Source organism: Rhododendron vialii, chromosome 4a (assembly GCF_030253575.1).
Source record: "Rhododendron vialii isolate Sample 1 chromosome 4a, ASM3025357v1".
NCBI classification, from domain to species: domain Eukaryota; kingdom Viridiplantae; phylum Streptophyta; class Magnoliopsida; order Ericales; family Ericaceae; genus Rhododendron; species Rhododendron vialii.
In genome coordinates, this window is record NC_080560.1 from 30,712,378 (window position 1) to 30,731,042 (window position 18,665).

Genomic DNA, 18,665 nt, shown 5'->3' on the forward strand with positions numbered 1-18,665 from the left:
ATTTAACTTGAGAAGGGCTAAAACAAAGTTAACGAGATTTTGAGGGGTCAGAACAGTACTTTAATTAAACCATATAAACATAGATTATAAAATCTTGGTAAGCCGACTTCAACGCCATATAGTATAGAAAGAAAAGTCTGGATAATACTCATTCTTTATCTGGCCTAACAAAATCAAAGTTAATTTTGGATCATAAGTCTCAAAGATTTGTATCCTTACTCTGTCAAGAGTGAAATAAAAACTGACAAAACCGAACTGGTGAGACAAAAACTGAACCGTTTCGATTTTAATCGAAAGAAACCCTTATTCTGTCGAGAGTGAAATAAAAACTGACAAAACCGAACTGGCCAGACAAAAATTGAACCATTTCAATTTTAACCGAAAGAAATCGAAGCGAAACATATAACCCTTGTTCGGTTGTGGGTTTGGAAAAAAATTTCTAAACCCAAATCCACTCATTATCTATACTTTCAATCATCACGTTCATTTCTCTCTCCACTCATTACGCCTATATCCAATCATTAATCTCACTTTTCTCTCTATCTCTCTTCACTCATTACCTTTATCTCTCATTATTATCCTATTTTTTCTCCTCACTTATTACTCAAAAACCAAACCCAAAAATTTTCTAAACCCACGCAACTGAACAAGGCAATAGTGCTAACTCCTAGTAATCCCACCACATATCTATAATATTAATGCAGGAAAATGATACATATTAGGGATTGTATATAGGTTAACGAACCCCACTCCTTACTAGTCAATTGAAAGTGAAAAAAATTTAAGAAATGAACAAAAAAACAAAAGCAAGAGTGGGGCGGCAAAAGTACTTTTTAAGTTTTTTTTTTTGATCCGCTACTTTTTAAGTTCATTAATCATTTTAGACTCCCCACTGTAGACGGTAGACCTCTCCATCCATAAATACCCACTCTCCACTCACTTCTCAAAACACCCATCAAAAAGATTCACAACATCATCGTTACTCTTCTCTCCACACCTCAAATCCAACCCCCTCTCTCTCTCTCTCTCTCTCTCTCTCTCTCTCTCTCTCTCTCTCTCTCTTTTGCTATGGCCAAAGACATCGAAGTCGGAGGGCGCGGCGGCGAGTACGCCCCCAAGGACTACCAAGACCCGCCACCGGCGCCGTTGATCGATGCGGAGGAAATGGCCCAATGGTCCTTTTACAGGGCTATAATTGCTGAGTTCATTGCAACTCTGTTGTTCCTTTACATCACTGTTTTGACAGTGATTGGATACAAGAGCCAAACTGACCCAACCAAGAATAGCGACGCCTGCGGTGGCGTGGGCATTCTCGGCATCGCTTGGGCATTTGGTGGCATGATTTTCGTCCTTGTTTATTGCACTGCCGGTATCTCTGGTGAGTACCCTGTTTATAGGATTTTAGTTCCAGAAATGCTACACACACATACAATCTGTGCACAGATTGTGCACAGATTTTGTTGTGGGGCCCACCACGGGTCCCACACAAATCATCCGAGCCGTTCATTAAATGTAAAATATTTTTTCAAGGGTCCCCGTAAAAAATAATCTCAATCCGATACCTATAGATGCTCGATCCAATCGTATAACTTTTCATTATCCGAAAATCTGAATGAAAAGTTAGATGGTTGGATGAAGCACCTATAGGTATTGGATTGAGCTTATTTTTTACGGAGACCCTTGAAAAAATGTTTTACATTTAATGAACGGCTCGGATGATTTGTGTGGGACCCGTGGTGGGCCCCACAACCAAATCTGTGCACAATCTGTGCACAAAAATCTGTACCGGTAGCAGGACTCTTTTAGTTCTGACTAAGGGAAAAAATAGTAAAAACCATTTTAACCTGAAATGCTCACATCTAAATGTAGGAGTTGTAGTTCTTTTCATACTATTGTAAAGAAATCTTTTTGCACATGTCGTTTGACATTATGATAAAATTCATATGTTCAAAAAGGAAAAGACTACAATACATACCATTTATTTGGATATGTATCATATGCACTCCTCAAAATGTTATGAATTATAGAGAAAATGGTACGAATCATATTGCTAAAAAGTTACGAATCGTATAAAGGTTACAAGATACACCAAAATGTTATAAATTATAATGAAAATGTTACAAATCGTACTGAGTTACGAAACGCGCTAAAATGTTATGAATGAACCATATAATAGGTGCATATGGTACACCCTTTTAAGGGATGTGTATTGTAGACTTTCCCTTTCAAAAAAGTCATAAATTCATATTAGATATGTTGGAGCACTAATTGAAAATCAATTAACAATGAGTGAAGAAACTCCTCGCATCTCAGTGCTAATATTACCAATAGACGTGGTTTGGCCATTACAATCTATTGTTATTATATCAACTCGTTTAAGCCAAGAAGTGCACTTTATTTAATTTCTCTCCTGATAAATTGATCCAGTGTTTTACCTCTTTACGTGCACAAAATGTTAGAGAGGCCACCAGACTTCTATAGTAGTTTTTGAGGTTATAATTAAACAACGTGTGGACAATTTTTAGCATAGTTTTTCTCTCCCCAAAACATGTTTTTCATGCCTAATTAATCTCCATGTGCTTAATTTTTACTTTCTGATCGTTGCAGGGGGCCACATAAATCCTGCCGTGACATTCGGGCTGTTCTTGGCTAGAAAGGTGTCCTTGGTCCGAGCAATAATGTACATGGTGGCTCAGTGTTTAGGAGCCATTTGTGGTTGTGGGCTAGTCAAGGCCTTCCAAAAGAATTATTACGTTAAGTACGGTGGTGGAGCCAACGAGCTCTCCTCCGGGTACAATACCGGAACTGGACTTGGGGCTGAGATCATCGGCACCTTTGTTCTTGTATACGTTGTTTTTTCGGCCACTGATCCCAAGAGAAATGCCCGTGATTCTCATGTCCCAGTAAGTATCATTTGAATGAAAGTGATTTACATGTGGTGTATAGGGATTTCAAAATCATGATGATCATAGGATTTTGGTCTTTGGAATGACAGGTTTTGGCACCACTCCCTATTGGATTCGCGGTATTCATGGTTCACTTGGCCACCATCCCAATCACCGGCACTGGCATAAACCCAGCCCGAAGCTTCGGAGCAGCTGTGGTCTATGGCAAACAAAAAGCCTGGGACGATCAGGTTTGTATTTTCCTCCACTCTCCTATCTGAACAGACTAGAAAACAAAAATTAAGCACTGGAATATCGATTTTGACATTGAAGTGACAATTCACTCACATGAGTTTGACTCTTATAGTGAGGTCTGGACAGAAACTTGTTTGTGATTGAATCGATAAGTCTTGTATTGCACCAAACATTACAGAGCTGTAGTGGGTTTCAATTGAGTTTTCGAAAAATCATCATGATCAGAACTGGTCATTTTGTAGAGTACATTGCACGCTAAAATAATTTGGAAATCAAGTTAGTTGGACATTGACATGCAACTACATGATTGAGCTAACATCCTCTCACAGTTAGTTCTGGAAAATACTAGCCACTCATTTTTTAAGAATGAACATTCTTGGATTATGCAATTTCCGAGAAAATGAATTGATATATAGTTTTTTCGCACAAATGAAGTTTTATGCAGCCTCTGTTAAATCAACAGTTCAGAGGGTCCCATCAGGTGCACTGCAACCCGATAGTGCATTCAGTTGCCTCCTCCAATTTGGACATGGTTCTGTTTATTCATTTGTGCATGTAGGCAAATACGTGGTATTTTCGCTTGATTTCAAAAATCTTTTCCTCCATGATTTTAAAACTTGTGGTGATGAAAATGTTTTCAGTGGATATTCTGGGTCGGACCGTTTATTGGTGCTGCCATTGCCGCCTTCTACCACCAGTACATCCTCAGAGCGGCAGCGGTTAAAGCTTTGGGATCTTTCAAAAGCACTGCTTACTAAGAACTGTGGGAGTACTATTTCAAAACTTCAAGTCTGTGTTTGCAAAGGGGAATTGGGAATATCGGGTGAAGTTGTAAATAAGTATTGGTGTGGAGGATAGTACTGTGTGTCAATTGGGTTGGGTTGGTTTTGTGTGATCTTGGCACTTGTTTTTAACCGTGCCCAATCGTGCTGTCATCTGCTCTGTTTTCATTCTCTCTGTTTTTGCCTTTGTGCTATGTTGTCTTGTCACGGTGTTGTTTTTATCTCCCGTTTGATGTAATTGCCGTAATTGTATTCTTCTACGGCTTGTAATAAAAAAATAATAATAATGTTTTTCTTACATGGCAATAACAACTTGTGTCGCTTTTCAGTATGATGGCCATGACCCGCTAATATTTAAGTGCCAGATGAAGGCATATGAAAAAGGAGGAGGGCCCAAATACAATAATTATAGGAATAACAACTTCTTCATATCCGATGGATGGATACCTGTCTTGCCCTGCCCAAATGGAGGCAGAGTTTATTCAAAACTTTTCCCAAAAGTAGCGGGTTTGGTGGAATTGAGATTTAAAGAAAATCCACTCGGGTATAGAGCGGGTATTGTTTTGTAGTCTCCATCTCCAAATATCCGTACCCACCCTGAACTTGGTTATACATACTACATATACTATATTATATATGTATATAATTATATTGGAACGTATGTATAAATCTTGAGTATAGTTATATATATGCAAGTAATTATCGCTTTAATTCGGAAACTTATCAATTACTACCTATTACAAAATACTTAATATCCTCAGAATATCAACTGAGATTATTTCTAAATAGAAATGTCAATTTTGTAATTTTTTACTTCTTGCATTTTTGATTTGGTTATGGGTATATTTGGGAAAATCCCAATTTCCACCGGGAGGTGGATTTGGTTCTTTGTCAATTATCCCTAATGGAGATCGGGCCGGGAATGGTGAAGGGCCCTCCAATTGAGGATTGGATATTGAATAGGGTATCCCGATCCATACCCTACTCGTTCCCATCCCTAAATAGTACTGTATTTAAGCTTTGGAGTGATGATAAGAAAAATTCGACCTCCGAAGGGGTAAAGATATAGTTATCGAGATTTTAAGGGGTCAGAACACTAAAATGAAAATATATATACTATAACTAAAAACCGTACAGAACATAGATTATACTTACCAAAGTTTGCTGAGCCGACTTCAAGGCCATCCAGAAAGAAAAGTCTGGATAATATTCATTTCTTATCTGCCCAAACAAAATCAAAATTAATTCTGGATCATAAATCTCAAAGATTTGTCTTCTTATAATTCTGTCAAATAATTTATCCACATTTTCTTCTTCTTAATTTGGTACTAGTTTGAAACCACGAATTCCACTAATTTTTTTCCTCGATGACTCAAGATGTTCGAAGTAGTATATTCACACTTCAATCAGATCTAGTGCGATCAATTCCATTGACGGATGACCCCTTTAAAATCGGTGCATAACTCGGACCAATCCCATGAATTGCACTATATCTTGTGACAAGTGAAATAAAAACCAAAAAAACCAAACTTGACCAAACTAAAAAGTGGTTTGATTTGGTTTTCCCAAGCTATCGGTCCAGTTTAGTTTTGAATTTTGGAAAAAAAGATGAAACTGATAGGATCACTTTCGAAAATTAAAAGAAAAAGAGAGAATAGGGGAAAAATTGATCACTTCAAGAGGATCAAACCTCCAACTAGACCACTTCGAGGGGATTTAACCTCCAATGCCTTTAGGCAATTGTGATCTTTATTCTTACATGATGAGCCATATGGCATCTACATATTTATAGATTTAAATTGAAAAAAAAATGCAATCAAATGACATAATTGATTGATAATAGTAATATGCTAGATCGAAAATGAATGAATGAACAAAAAAGCTATGAGTGGGGCGGCAAAACTTTTCTAGTTCCTCCCGGTTACATCATGTCCGGATGTCTAATTAACCGAAGCCACGTCATCCATTTGCAGAAATGGAAGCTCTTCCACAGGGAGAAATGCAATGCAAGAGGCAACTATTTAGTGGGTCCGGATCAAAAAAAAAAAAAACTATTTAGTGGGTCCCACCTTAAACTTTGGTTAAGAAATTTTAACCTAGTCAATATTTAGGCTGCATTCTTTTACACTTAACTTATTTTTCTCCCCTTTTAGAATTAAATGAAAATAATTTAAGTTCATCCATTCTTTTATGCTTAAACTTAATTGCGTAACATACACTATTTTTTATAATATAAGTTAAGTTAGAAGAATAGACTGAATTAAGAAAATAAGTTAAGTGTAAAAGAACACAACCTTAGCAGTGTTTTTGTCTTGCTTTAGGGTAACAAAAAAACAAAGTAGAGTATAGATGGGATATAGTTGAGGTGTACTATATGCATTTTTTTGTATTTTGAGTCACAAAAATTTGTATTTCATCATAAAATCTCGTATTATAGTTTAAAATATTCAAAAGTATTATGGTTTGGTTCATAATTTTTTACTTTTTAAATTCCTCTTGTCGAATCGAACTAATAATGCATAAAATAAATTGACGCAAAATTAACAAATGTGAATTTTTTTTTGGAACAAGGACAAAAAATAATGTGACTTAATTATTAAGCCAAAACAGGCTTTACTTTGCGAAAATTAAGCTGCTCTTTTTTCTCATAAATTACTTAGCCCCAAGAGATTGACCAAGTGGTTTTGGCCTGAGACTCAAGGGCTTGCTCACTTCTAAAGTCTCGGGTTCAATTAGTCTTGCCAATAACTTCTAGGGCCACCTCACCCTCTGACACTCACGTGTAACCGTGTGAAACGACGGTGGGATGGCTACAAGAAATAGTCTGAAGAGCGCGCAAACTGATCCGAGACATTCTGCATTAAATTTTTTTGGAAATCATGGGCGGGCAAGAAGTAACAAAATTTTGACCTATGGTAAAAATAGGTAACTAATTAGGTTAAAGTGGGATTCAGCGAAATAGTTGGAAATCATAGGTTGAAGGCCACACAGCATAAGCATTTAATGCCTCTTCCCGTGGAAGAGCTTCCGCTCCTGCAAATGGATGAATCACCAAGATTCACTACAACATCCTTACAATTCTCTCCACACCTCAAATTCACTTCTCTCTCTCTCTCTCTCTCTCTCTCTCTCTATGGCCAAAGACATCGAAGTCGGAGTGCGCGACGGCGAGTATGCCACCAAGGAACAGCCACCGGCGATCAACAGAGGGCCCGGCGGCGAGTATGCCACCAAGGACTACAAAGAGCCGCCACCGGCGCCGTTGATCGATGCTGAGGAAATTACCCGGTGGTCCTTTTACAGGGCTATAATTGCTGAGTTCATTGCAACTCTGGTGTTCCTTTACGTCACTGTTTTGACTGTAATTGGATACAATAGACAAACTGACCCAACCGAGAATAGCGATGCGTGCGGTGGCGTGGGAATTCTGGGCATTGCTTGGGCATTTGGTGGCATGATTTTCGTCCTTGTTTATTGCACTGCCGGTGTCTCCGGTAAGTACACCTGGTTTGGTGTTTTTCGTTTTTCATTTTTATTACTCCCTCCGTCTCTAAATAAGTGTCCGGCGCGCAAAACAAGGCTTTACAAAACATGCATATTTTTTATTAAAAAATTAAATTTTTTTTACATTCTAATAGAACTCATTGCTATCTATTGATTTGTGAAAAAAAATTAATTTTTTTAACGAAACAAATGCTTCTTTTTTAAAGCCTAGTTTTGCGCGCCGAACACTTATTTAGGGACAGAGGGAGTAGTTTTCTAAGAACCTGATTTCTGAATATGTGTTATTCGAACCTGAAATGTGTAGCTCTTTCTATACTGTTGCGAAAAATTTCTTTGTAAGTGCCATTTGACATTTTGAATGAAGTTTCGGATGTTGCTATTATAAATCAAAAATTCATATTAGAAATGTTGGATGCATTAATAAACAATCAATTAACAATGAGTGAAGAAACTTCACACATCGATCTCATTACTGGTATAACCAATAGCTGGTGTAACCAATAGATGCGATTTGGCCTATACAATCTTTTGTGGTTAATTCCAACTCGTTTAAGCTAACAAGTGCACTTTATTTAATTCCTCTCATGATGAATGAATTGATCCAGTGTTTTCTTCTTTTCATTTCTTCTTTTTTTCCTTTTCGGGTCTTGGATAGCATATGATTGTTCGGGAACTTATGTGCCAACCTAGTTGGGATGTTTGCTTCGGAATTGTGATGCCGGATATCCTTGTTTCCGTTTAGTCTCTGTAATTCTTATTCAAAGATTAATAAAATTTCTTTGTCCTTCAAAAATAAATAAATAAATCTCATGTTTACCTCTTTACAAGCACAAAATGTGAGAAAAGCCGCCAGACTAGTATAGTAGTTTTTAAGATTATAATTAAACAATGTGGGACAAGCTTTAACATAGCTTATCTCTCCAAAACATGTTCATTACGCCTAATTCTCCATGTGTTTAATTTTTATTTTATGATCATTGCAGGGGGCCACATAAATCCAGCCGTGACATTCGGGCTGTTCTTGGCCAGAAAGGTGTCCTTGGTCCGAGCCATAATGTACATGATGGCTCAGTGTTTAGGAGCCATTTGTGGTTGTGGGCTAGTCAAGGCCTTCCAAAAGGCTTATTACGTTAAGTATGGTGGTGGAGCCAACCAGCTCTCCCCCGGGTACAATACCGGAGCTGGACTTGGGGCGGAGATCATCGGCACCTTTGTTCTTGTATACACTGTTTTATCGGCCACTGATCCCAAGAGAAATGCCCGTGATTCTCATGTTCCGGTAAGTATCATTTGAATTCATGTGGTGTATAGGGATGTCAAAATCATGATGATCACAGGATTTTGATTTTTGGAATGACAGGTTTTGGCACCACTCCCTATTGGGTTCGCCGTATTCATGGTTCACTTGGCCACCATCCCAATCACCGGTACTGGCATAAACCCAGCCCGAAGCTTCGGAGCAGCTGTGGTCTATGGCAAAGAAAAAGCCTGGGACGAACAGGTTTATATACTCCTCCACCCTCCTATCTGAACAGACTAGAAAACAAAAATTAAGCTCTGGATGTTCACATTGAAGTAACAATTCACTCACATGGGTTTTTCGCACAAATAAAGTTTTATGCCCCTCTGTAAAATAAACTGTTCAGAGGGTCCCATCAAGATGCACTGCAACCCCGTAGTACATTCTTGCACTACAAGGTTCCCTCCTCCAATCTGGACCGGGTTCTGTTTATTCATTTGAGCATGCAAGCGAATACGTGATATTTTCACTTGATTTCAAAAATCTTTCCTCCATGGTTTTAAAACTTGTGGTGATGATAATGTTTCAGTGGATATTCTGGGTTGGACCGTTAATTGGTGCTGCCATTGCTGCCTTCTACCACCACTACGTCCTCGGAGCGGCGGCGGTTAAAGCTTTGGGACATTTCAAAAGCTCTACTTACTAACAACTGTGGGAGTATTTCAAAACTTCAAGTCTGTTTTTGCAAAGGGGATTTTGGAATATCTGGTGGAGTAGTAAATAAGTATTGGTGTGGAGGATAGCACCGTCTGTCAATCGGGTTGGCTTCGTGATCTTGGCACTTGTTTTTAACCGTGCCCAATTGTGCCGTCAACTGCTCTGTTTTCATTTTCTTTGTTTTTTCCTGTTGGAAAGCACATGTCAAGCTAGCACTAGATAACTATACCTAAATCTCCCCATCGCAGTGGGATGCCTATTTGTTGTAGTTTATCTTTTTTTTTACACTTATCCCTTTTCTTTATCTTTCTGATACAAGGATTCACATGTAACTGATGTTATCTCATGTAAATAGTATATATACGTACTTTGAGATTCAATAAGATTTAAGCTTTCTAGCTTTCATTAATTTAACAATGCCTTTGTGCTATGTTGTTTTGTCATGGTGTTCCAAGCATTCACATAATATATGAGGAAGTGCTTTTGTGAGAATTTCTATCATCCAACATTAATACTACTGATTACCAAGAAAAAAATTAATTACTATTAAATTGGGTTTAGCGCGTAATACAGAGCGCTAATGATTTAGTTAATATCGGGAGTTCGACTCTCTAATCCTCACAAACCCCCTAGCATATATTGTGTGATATTCTTGTTTTTCTAAAAGGGCGACTATTCGCAGCCCCGTATTTTCTCCCTTAACCCGTTAAAGTTTTTCAATTATACTCGACAGTTAGTTATCGACAGTTGAGATACATTTTCAGCATACAATTACTGAAATATAATATTTTTTTCACCAGCTATTTACCGAAAATGTATATTTGGCAGTTGTTTACCGAAGGTTGAACATATTTTCGACATGTAGTTACCGAAATATATTCTTGTTTTCAACAGCTATTTACCGAAATGTTATGTATGATTTTCAACAACTATTTACCGAAATGTAGTGGGCTAAGGGAGAAAATACGGGGCTGCGAATAGTCGCACCCGAGAACAATAACTCTATAACTACTGCTACTTAGTGTCATGGTTCAATTCATTCGTGATGGTTTTTTGTTCTATTAAAAAACGATGAATCAGGGTAACCTCCCAAGAGTTTTAGTTTAATAGATCCCTCCGTTACGTTTTTATGACGGAGTCAAACAAGTTTTGTGAAGTTAGAAATCCTCCTTGGAGTAAACAATACATTCTCTACAACTCTCTCTCTTCTAGACTTTGATCACCCTACCCGTTGGTCTCTTTCCTCTCGTTCTCCTCTCTTTCACTGATCTGCTATCAAATACATAACGACTATTTTCCTGTGGTGACCTAAGCGCCTGAGAAGAAAGTGGTTTTAGGAGTTATATTCAGTTCTTTTTTTCCCCCAATCAATACACATCTTCAGTATTTATAAGCTACCCTCTGTACCATTAGTCACATATCTATCTCTCACTTCCTCGTATAAGAGAAAATTTTCCTAGCTAACTGTTGGTGATTAACACCAACTAATTCTATATATTATGGGAAATGTATGCTACACTGTGATGAGGAGCATGACATTCTGGGGTAGCAATTCTCTTATTACTCTTAGCATCCCCCCTCAAGCGAATGGTGGGAGGAGTGAGCTTGGCCTTTAAATAAGCAAATCGTGCATGGCATAGCTAGAGACTTGGTAATTAAACAAATCAGCTAATTGATCATCTGTAGGGACTGTCGTATAAGGCCCCGTTCAGTTACACGGAAAGATTGGAAAAGGGTGGACAAATCAATTGGGTAAACTATAGTTAACCCTCTCTAAGTAAGCCTCACGTGCACTTTTCCTTAAACTTCTTATGTGTTCATTTACCAAGAAAATTGTAGGACTCACAGCTTCAACTTTTTTATTGAGAAAGACTTTCCTGCAAAATAGTTCTTGCCAAAAAAAAAAATTCTAGTTTTCCTGCAAGATTCTTTTTAAGAGAACACATACAGAAAAATAAATTTTCTTTTCTTTTACTTCACCTCACTTCACTTTTCCATGGAATCTCTTTCCAACAGTTTATTTCCGAAAACTGAATGGAGCCCAAGTGAAATAGACTTGTATGAAAAAACAGCCGATAAGATTTTGCTACACAGGTAGTACATAGGGGGAGCTTGCACTTAATTGATAATAGGAAGACGAAACTTGTTTGGTAGACAGCTAAATTTTTCGGAAGATCGAAGAAGGGTGGTCCAAACATCGATGCTAGTTGGACTTGGAGCTAGAAAAGTAAAACAGGATTTGCTTGTGAAGAAGGGGTGGAGAACGTTACTATAGGCCATTTCCCTAAAAAAGGATTTGCTTATGATCCTTGTCCTGAACAACAAAGGATATATATGCCATCGAAAGTCATGGTGCAGTTGTTATCCAATGCCAACTGATGTACGTAATAAGGTTAGATTAGAGGCAAAGCCAGGTACATGCAATATGTTACTATTTAACTGAAAAGTGATTGGAGTGTAAAATATAGCCTGCAGGCTGTACATGTGTTGATTGGAGTTAAGAGAGGCTGCATAAGTAATAGTGAGAGGTTGCATAAGTAATAGTGGGATCAGTATGAGATGGAACTTTGTGAGTAGGTGAATAAACAATGTACTACAATAATGTAGCGCACACAGGATATTTGAACTTTTAGCATGCGGTCGTCGTATTCGTGTCAAACACGTCACAATAGTTGTCCTATTCATGTCTAAAACGTCGCAAACACAACCATGTTGGTACACATCAAAATACTTGAGTTCAATAATGTTTACTCTCTGGAGTGGATAAATATTAATCACCTATTTTATTGTCCAGAACACGATTATGCATGGCATTGAGACACCTCTTCTACACGAGGCCACGGTTAGGACAATACAGGATCAATATATAGTTTGAGATGTTTTTCGATGCTTTTTATGGGGAAATATTTTAACACTCACATTTTATCATTTGGCACTTTTTTTTTTGCCTGTATTCATGTAAAAGTATCAAATTGCCCTTCATATAAAAAAGAACTAAAGAGACAAGGATAATTTAGTAATTTCACATGAATAAAAAATCAAAAAAGAGAGTACCAATAGATGGAACTTAGAAGGAGGATATGAAAGAGGTTGCCTTCTTCATGGAGGCTCCGTAAAAGAGGTTTTCGCGCCACCTCATCTCACCGTTCGTCTTGGTAACTGACAGTCTGAATTTTAAATAAACTATTTGCGCGAATAGTTATTTAAAATCTGGACCGCCCAAAACACTTTTGGACATGTGTGGTGGCCTCGGTTACCGTCTCGGTAACCTGGCCAAATGGTTTGAACCGATGCCCCGTGGTAGTTTGGCCTGCAACTTGGTAAAAGCTAAATGGTCCCGACAAACTGTTCGGTTTATCGCTCGTTGACAAGACCTCTGTGTCTGCTTCGGTAATTATCAACAACACGGAGTTTATCCGTTCCGGTGTTCCCGAAGCCTCCTAAGAAAAGTAGTTACGCCAGATGGGGCCCATAAGGATTGTGCGGCAAGCGTAATCATTGGGATCAGATCTGGTCATGTGCTCCGTAAATGCTTTACCCCATTCGTCACATATGATATCATCCAAGGCGGTTATCCGAGCGTACTCTCTACGCGCTAGCTTGGAGGCCAAGGTAACCTAGGTCTATAAATACAAAGTGATACTCACCTGGAGAGATATGTCATTCTACCATAACCCTAGACCTACTTTCTCTCCTGAGATCTAACTTGTCCGTCGGAGGGTCACTGGGCTTCCACAACCCTAGTAACTTGTTGCAGGTCCAGCAGCAGAAGAGGGAGCCGCAGAGGAACGAGCCTAACCTGAACCGCGGTCAAGATCCCGTCAAATTGAACTCTTACAACGGGTGAGATTGTTTACCTCCGTGAAAACCTTCTTTACGGAGCGTCCGTAAAGAAGTTTTTCTCATATTTGTTGTGGGACCACTATGGATCCCACACAAACGATTCGAGCTGTTCATTAAATGTAAAATATTTTTTCAAATGGCCCCCCAAAAAATCAGCTCAATCCGATACTTATAGGTGCTCAATTTAATCATCTAAATTTTCATTCGGATTTCAGGATAATGAAAAGAAGTTAGATGATTGAATCGAGCACGAGTATTGCTATGGGTACATATGGTATGTACATATCATGCACATATGAGATTTGTGGGGCCCATTTAGGGTCCCACAGAGATGATTCGAACTGTCCATTATTTTTAAAATATTTTTTATGGAGCCCTGTAAAAAATCAGCTCAACCCGATATCGGTAAGGATTCTTCTTGAATTTATAGGAGCAAAACTGATCATTTAAGTAGTTTCACTCCTTCAAATTCAAGAAAAATTCTTACCGATATCGAGTTGAGCTGATTTTTTACAGGGCTCCATAAAAAAAATATTTTAAAAATAATAGGCGATTCGAATCATTTTTGTGGGACCCGAAATAAGCTCCACAAAACCTATATGTACACGATATGTACATGTTATATGTACCTATAGCTTTTTCCTTAAATTGAGACTGCTGAAAAGTTAGGGCACAATTTGTGAAACGAATATATGCAACCTTATAAAAGATGGATATTGATATTCACAATTACCCCGCAATCTTGTAATCAAGCTCAGCATCTGCGGCAATCATCGGGCGGCCGGCGAACGATAAGATCATGTACCTCTTCTCTCTCTCTCTCTCTCTCTGCGCCCGTCTCTTTTTTTGTGTCCCTCTCTCTACCCGTATCTCTGTTTCAGTTGTTTCTTATGGTTAATTTAGATGCTTTTGTGTCTACTTATTAACTATAAGCGTCGAGTATTTATGTTTCCTTTGTTATCTTGTGATATTTTTTTGGGTCTAGAAGTGGTGGCATTCTTGGCTTCTGCCCAGGGTCGGCCCTGGCTAGATCACATGCTGTAAAAAGGAGGAGAAGGTCATTGACGTACCTATGTGATAGGGTTTGATGGTCTTATTTTCGTGGCCTTTTTAATGGCAATGTTCTAAAAATCGCTAGGCTCTAGTCGGGCTGAAAAGAGACGCCTAGCTACCGACTAGTTGGCTGCCTAGGGACTAGGCGCCTGACTGGTCGACTGTCTAATCTAGGCATCAGACCACTGCCTAGAGCCTAGGCGGGGACTAATCAGTCTTGGCGGCTACCTATTAGATCACTGCTTAATGGGTTTCTTTCAAACTATCCCATTTAATAAAGCATAAATCCTCACGATGATTCCTTCTGTGAGTTTTGGATTCTGCAGCGGTTCTCTTTTTTTTGGATCTCTTTTGTTGTTTAATCCTTTGTGTTCCAAACTGCTTGGTTATGACTGGTGCATGTTGATTGCTAAATGGAATTGCTTTTAACTTAATGGAACTTGTTTTTTACCAAATCGAGTCTTGTGTCCCAATCAATTGGGGTCGGCTACATAAATCCTATTTTTCCATTGTCCTCTGTTCAGGGCTACATGTTAATTTAGATTTAGTAAAATCCTTTCATATCACGGCATCCGAAGTTAGTTTAGGTCTTCCTCTTCACCTAGCCCTACTATCTACTACTATCATGTCACTTTTCTAGACCAATGTGTCTGCAAGTTTATGGTAAATATATCCAAACCATCTTAATCTCTTTTCTCTCAACTGTTATCCTGTATAGGTATGAATAGTTTTGTTTCTAATTTTATCTCTCCTAGGCTTATCACATATCCACCTCAAACATCCTCATTACAGCTACACTCATCTTACTCACTTGTTTATTCTTGATAGCTTAACACTCCATCCCGTATGGCATCCGTCCCATATGGTTCTCGTTTTTTCTTTTTTTTCGGGGGGTGGGGGTCGGAAGGAGGTAATAGATAATTGATGTGGTGAAAAGTAATGTTTTTCTCTCAACCTTAGAGCATCTCCACTCCTTACCCAAATTTTTACTCAAATGGGTAAAAACTTAATTTGGTACAAAGGCTTCCACTCATGAACCAATATTTTACTCAAATCTCATTCATTCACCACCATCACTGCCCATCACCACCGTCGCAGTCGCCCATCACCTCAGGTCCCCTCTCTCTCTCTCTTCCATCGGCTATCGGTGACAGTCTTGCTGATTCATCGCCGGTGGACGGATCAAAGACTCTTTTCCGGCAGAGGTAAGCATTCGATACATACAACCTTTGTCGTCACATTCTCCGTTAATGCTCTCAACCTGAAATTTTTTCTAGGGTTTCCTCTGATTTGGTCCAGATCTGTTCATGGGTTTGATGATCCATCATCACCGCCCACAACCACTAGCAACCACCAACTCCTACCACTAGCAACCACCGCCTGAAAATTTGGTGAAGGATTTGAGTTCAAACCAAATTTAGTGAAAATTTTGAGTAAAACCCAAATTTGGTATAGGTTTGGGTAAGGAGTGGAGGTGGATTTTGGGGTTTTTTTTACTTAAATGTGAGTTTGAGTAAGGATTTGGTGAAGAGTGGAGATGCTCTTAGACCTTAGATCTAACTTATGTAATTTCGAGATTTTTTAGAATTGGGATATTTTAGAATCTTTTGCAGTTCCTTTTATTTTCCCTTCATGATTTTAGTTTAATTCTATGATGCACGGGCACGGTCACGGGAATTCTAAAAAAATGGGGACACGGCGGGGACACGCCACATGTATATTTATTTATTTATATTTTTTTCAATTTTTTTCCAAGTTTAAATGGCAAAATTTGGGCAAAATGAAAATTTCATAATGCCAATACCATTTCAAACAAAACAAGACATCCATAAATTCAATACAACCCTATTGAAAAATTATAGTTTGACTCCTGATTTTTTTAAAATTACAGTTTGATCCCTAATTTTTTTTTAAAAAATTACACTTTGACCCCTGTCGTGTCCCATCGATGTATCTTTTGCAGTTCCTTTTATTTTCCCTTCATGATTTTAGTTTAATTCTATGATGCACGGGCACGGTCACGGGAATTCTAAAAAAATGGGGACACGGCGGGGACACGCCACATGTATATTTATTTATTTATATTTTTTTCAATTTTTTTCCAAGTTTAAATGGCAAAATTTGGGCAAAATGAAAATTTCATAATTCCAATACCATTTCAAATAAAACAAGACATCCATAAGTTCAATACAACCTTATTGAAAAATTATAGTTTGACTCCTGATTTTTTTAAAATTACAGTTTGATCCCTAATTTTTTTTTAAAAAAATTACACTTTGACCCCTGTCGTGTCCCATCGAGGTCCCCCCGTGTCCCTCTCAAAAATTTAAATTAAATTATGGGACACGCCACATGCCACGTACATGTCCCCACTGTGTTCCTGTGTCCGACTCTGCAGTAAGTCGACCTCTAGAGGTGTCGGTGCTTCATAGGTTTAATTCTATGTGTTTGAGGCTACATGTTTACATTTGTTTAGAGCAAGTCCACCCTATAGCCATTTGTCTTGCAATTGCCCTATTTTGGCATATTTTTTTTGTCAAAATCTAATCCACCCATTGCCATTTCATGATGCCAAAAAATGGCAATGAATTTGGCACAAGACATGGCATCGCCATTTTCTCCACGACATCCAAGCCATTTGTTTTGGATTTAAAAATGAGACGAGTTTGATATGATGGTTTAGATTTTAGGTTGTGCTAAAATGGCTTTGAATTGGTGCAGCAACTAATAGAAAATAGAGATGAAAGAAAACAGAGACGGAAATAATGATATTATTTCTGAATGAATTACAATGAGGTGAGTACACCTTTAAATGTAGTAAAGCTACGCCTAAGAAAGGAAGATTACAAGATTTGATTACAATATAATTACCCTATGATTTGATTACGATACATGTTCTAAAATAGCATTTTACAAGAAGATACATAATATATATTCACCCCCACCCACCCACCCACCCAAACTCAAGGTGCGAGGGCAGAGAGCACCTAGAGTTTGTCAAGGAGAAAGCGGAAACAACGGTATGGGTCTTCGTGAAGAAATCAGCAAGCTATAGTGTGGAGGAGACGAAGGGTAAAACAATGGTGCTAGACTGGAGATGTTGGCGGTTGAAATGGCAATCAATCTCAATGTGCTTTGTGCACTCATGGAAGACCACGTTGTGGGCAAGCTGAATAGCACTCTTGTTGTCGCAGTAAAAAGGCGTAGTAGTAGTAGTAGTAGTAACAGTAAAGAGGTGTAGGAGTAGTAACAGAGACCCCCATATCGAAAATAAGCCAGCAAAGCCAGACGATTTCAGAGGTAGCATGGGCCATGTCACGATATTCAGCTTCTGCGGTGGAGTGAGCAACAACAGATTGCTTTTTGCTTTTCCAGGAGATGAGAGAATCGCCTTGAAAAACACAAAGAGGTAGATTTGCGGTTACTGACATCACCTGCCAGACAGCATCAGCATAAGCATGGAAGGTTAAGCTTGATGTAGAAGAAATCAGAAGGCACTGATGGAGGGTATCACGAAGATAACAGAGAATACGTAAGGGGGCAGCCCAATGCGTATTTCGTGGAGCAGAGACAAATTGACTAACAATGTGAACTGCATAAGAAATATCTGCCGAGTAACAATAAGATAAACCAAGCAGCCCACCAATTGCTACTTTTTGGCTTTTTGGCACAATAGTAAGCCAAAAAATAACTTTGCCAATGCCATTTTGGCACCAATGGGTGGACTTGCTCTTAGATGTTCACTGCTAAAGGACATGCTTTTGTGCATCGATCTGATGAACTATAAAATTCGGTAAAGAAAGAAGAGAGGATCATATAAGACACCAAATTTGACATTGCTTGATGGTTCTAAATTGTGCTCCTTAGTTTAGATTCCTTCCCCGCTGCATAAGCTCTAGGTGCTAACCTTAAGCCTGACTAATTATGTTATTTTGAGATAGCTTTTAGACTTTGTCATGGTTCCTTTTGCTTTGGGCTCTATTTTGTTGTTTAGTTAGTTGCTTTTCAAGTGGATAAAGTTCTAGGGCTTTGAATCTGGTTCCCCTCTCGTAACTTGAGTCTTGCTAAGTTAAAGACTATCCATCCAATTCATCACAAAATAGCCACGGATAACCGCTTAGCATAGGCTATCTTCTTGTATTACAAGTTGTCTGACAAGTACAAACCGTATCTAAGTACAGTCCGTCTAATAGCACACCTTGGCTTCCGAAGTATAGCCTATCCCAAGATTCTCAAGCGACTCCATGTTTCAATGACAAGCCATGTATGCAAGGGCTTGAAGTCTAGAATAAAAACACAAAAAATTGATAGAATAGGAAACATTCATGATTCAACCATTCATTCAAGGATGAAATCATCCTTACGTCATACAACCATGATTCAAAT

At 38.5% G+C, this 18,665-nt stretch overlaps 3 protein-coding genes across 5 annotated transcripts in view; all 3 read left to right on the forward strand.

Annotated features, from left to right (window-relative positions):
* The first annotated feature begins 891 nt into the window (after window positions 1-891).
* Window positions 892-4,228, forward strand: LOC131324760 (aquaporin PIP2-4-like). Its single transcript, XM_058356866.1, has 4 exons — window positions 892-1,378; window positions 2,608-2,903; window positions 2,996-3,136; window positions 3,782-4,228. Exons 1-4 carry the CDS (start codon window positions 1,069-1,071, stop codon window positions 3,896-3,898), a joined length of 864 nt encoding a protein of 287 aa, XP_058212849.1. The 5' UTR covers window positions 892-1,068; the 3' UTR covers window positions 3,899-4,228.
* Window positions 4,229-6,925: 2,697 nt separating this feature from the next.
* LOC131324758 (probable aquaporin PIP2-2) lies at window positions 6,926-9,679 on the forward strand. Its single transcript, XM_058356865.1, has 4 exons — window positions 6,926-7,416; window positions 8,410-8,705; window positions 8,787-8,927; window positions 9,256-9,679. The coding sequence occupies exons 1-4, from the start codon at window positions 6,966-6,968 to the stop codon at window positions 9,370-9,372; spliced, it is 1,005 nt and encodes a 334-aa protein (XP_058212848.1). The 5' UTR covers window positions 6,926-6,965; the 3' UTR covers window positions 9,373-9,679.
* Window positions 9,680-13,853: 4,174 nt separating this feature from the next.
* Window positions 13,854-18,665, forward strand: part of LOC131324763 (V-type proton ATPase subunit G-like) — a 37,438-nt gene continuing 32,626 nt past the window's right edge. Inside the window, exon 1 of one of the 3 annotated variants that reach the window (XM_058356870.1) lies at window positions 13,854-14,027. The gene's annotated coding sequence lies outside the window, so the exon portion shown is untranslated. Of the gene's footprint in view, window positions 14,028-14,222; window positions 14,284-18,665 lie in introns of those variants that run through there. The other 2 variants (XM_058356871.1, XM_058356872.1) reach the window with 2 other exon arrangements.

Excerpts from the sequence above, each read along its gene's own strand:
- LOC131324758 (XM_058356865.1), top strand. The coding sequence starts at position 6,966 with ATGAATCACCAAGATTCACTACAACATCCTTACAATTCTCTCCACACC. Across the intron at positions 7,417-8,409 it reads TTGCACTGCCGGTGTCTCCG|GGGGCCACATAAATCCAGCC; the intron begins GTAAGTACACCT and ends TGATCATTGCAG. Across the intron at positions 8,928-9,255 it reads AAAAAGCCTGGGACGAACAG|TGGATATTCTGGGTTGGACC; the intron begins GTTTATATACTC and ends ATAATGTTTCAG.
- LOC131324760 (XM_058356866.1), top strand. The coding sequence starts at position 1,069 with ATGGCCAAAGACATCGAAGTCGGAGGGCGCGGCGGCGAGTACGCCCCC. Across the intron at positions 1,379-2,607 it reads TTGCACTGCCGGTATCTCTG|GGGGCCACATAAATCCTGCC; the intron begins GTGAGTACCCTG and ends TGATCGTTGCAG. Across the intron at positions 3,137-3,781 it reads AAAAAGCCTGGGACGATCAG|TGGATATTCTGGGTCGGACC; the intron begins GTTTGTATTTTC and ends AAATGTTTTCAG.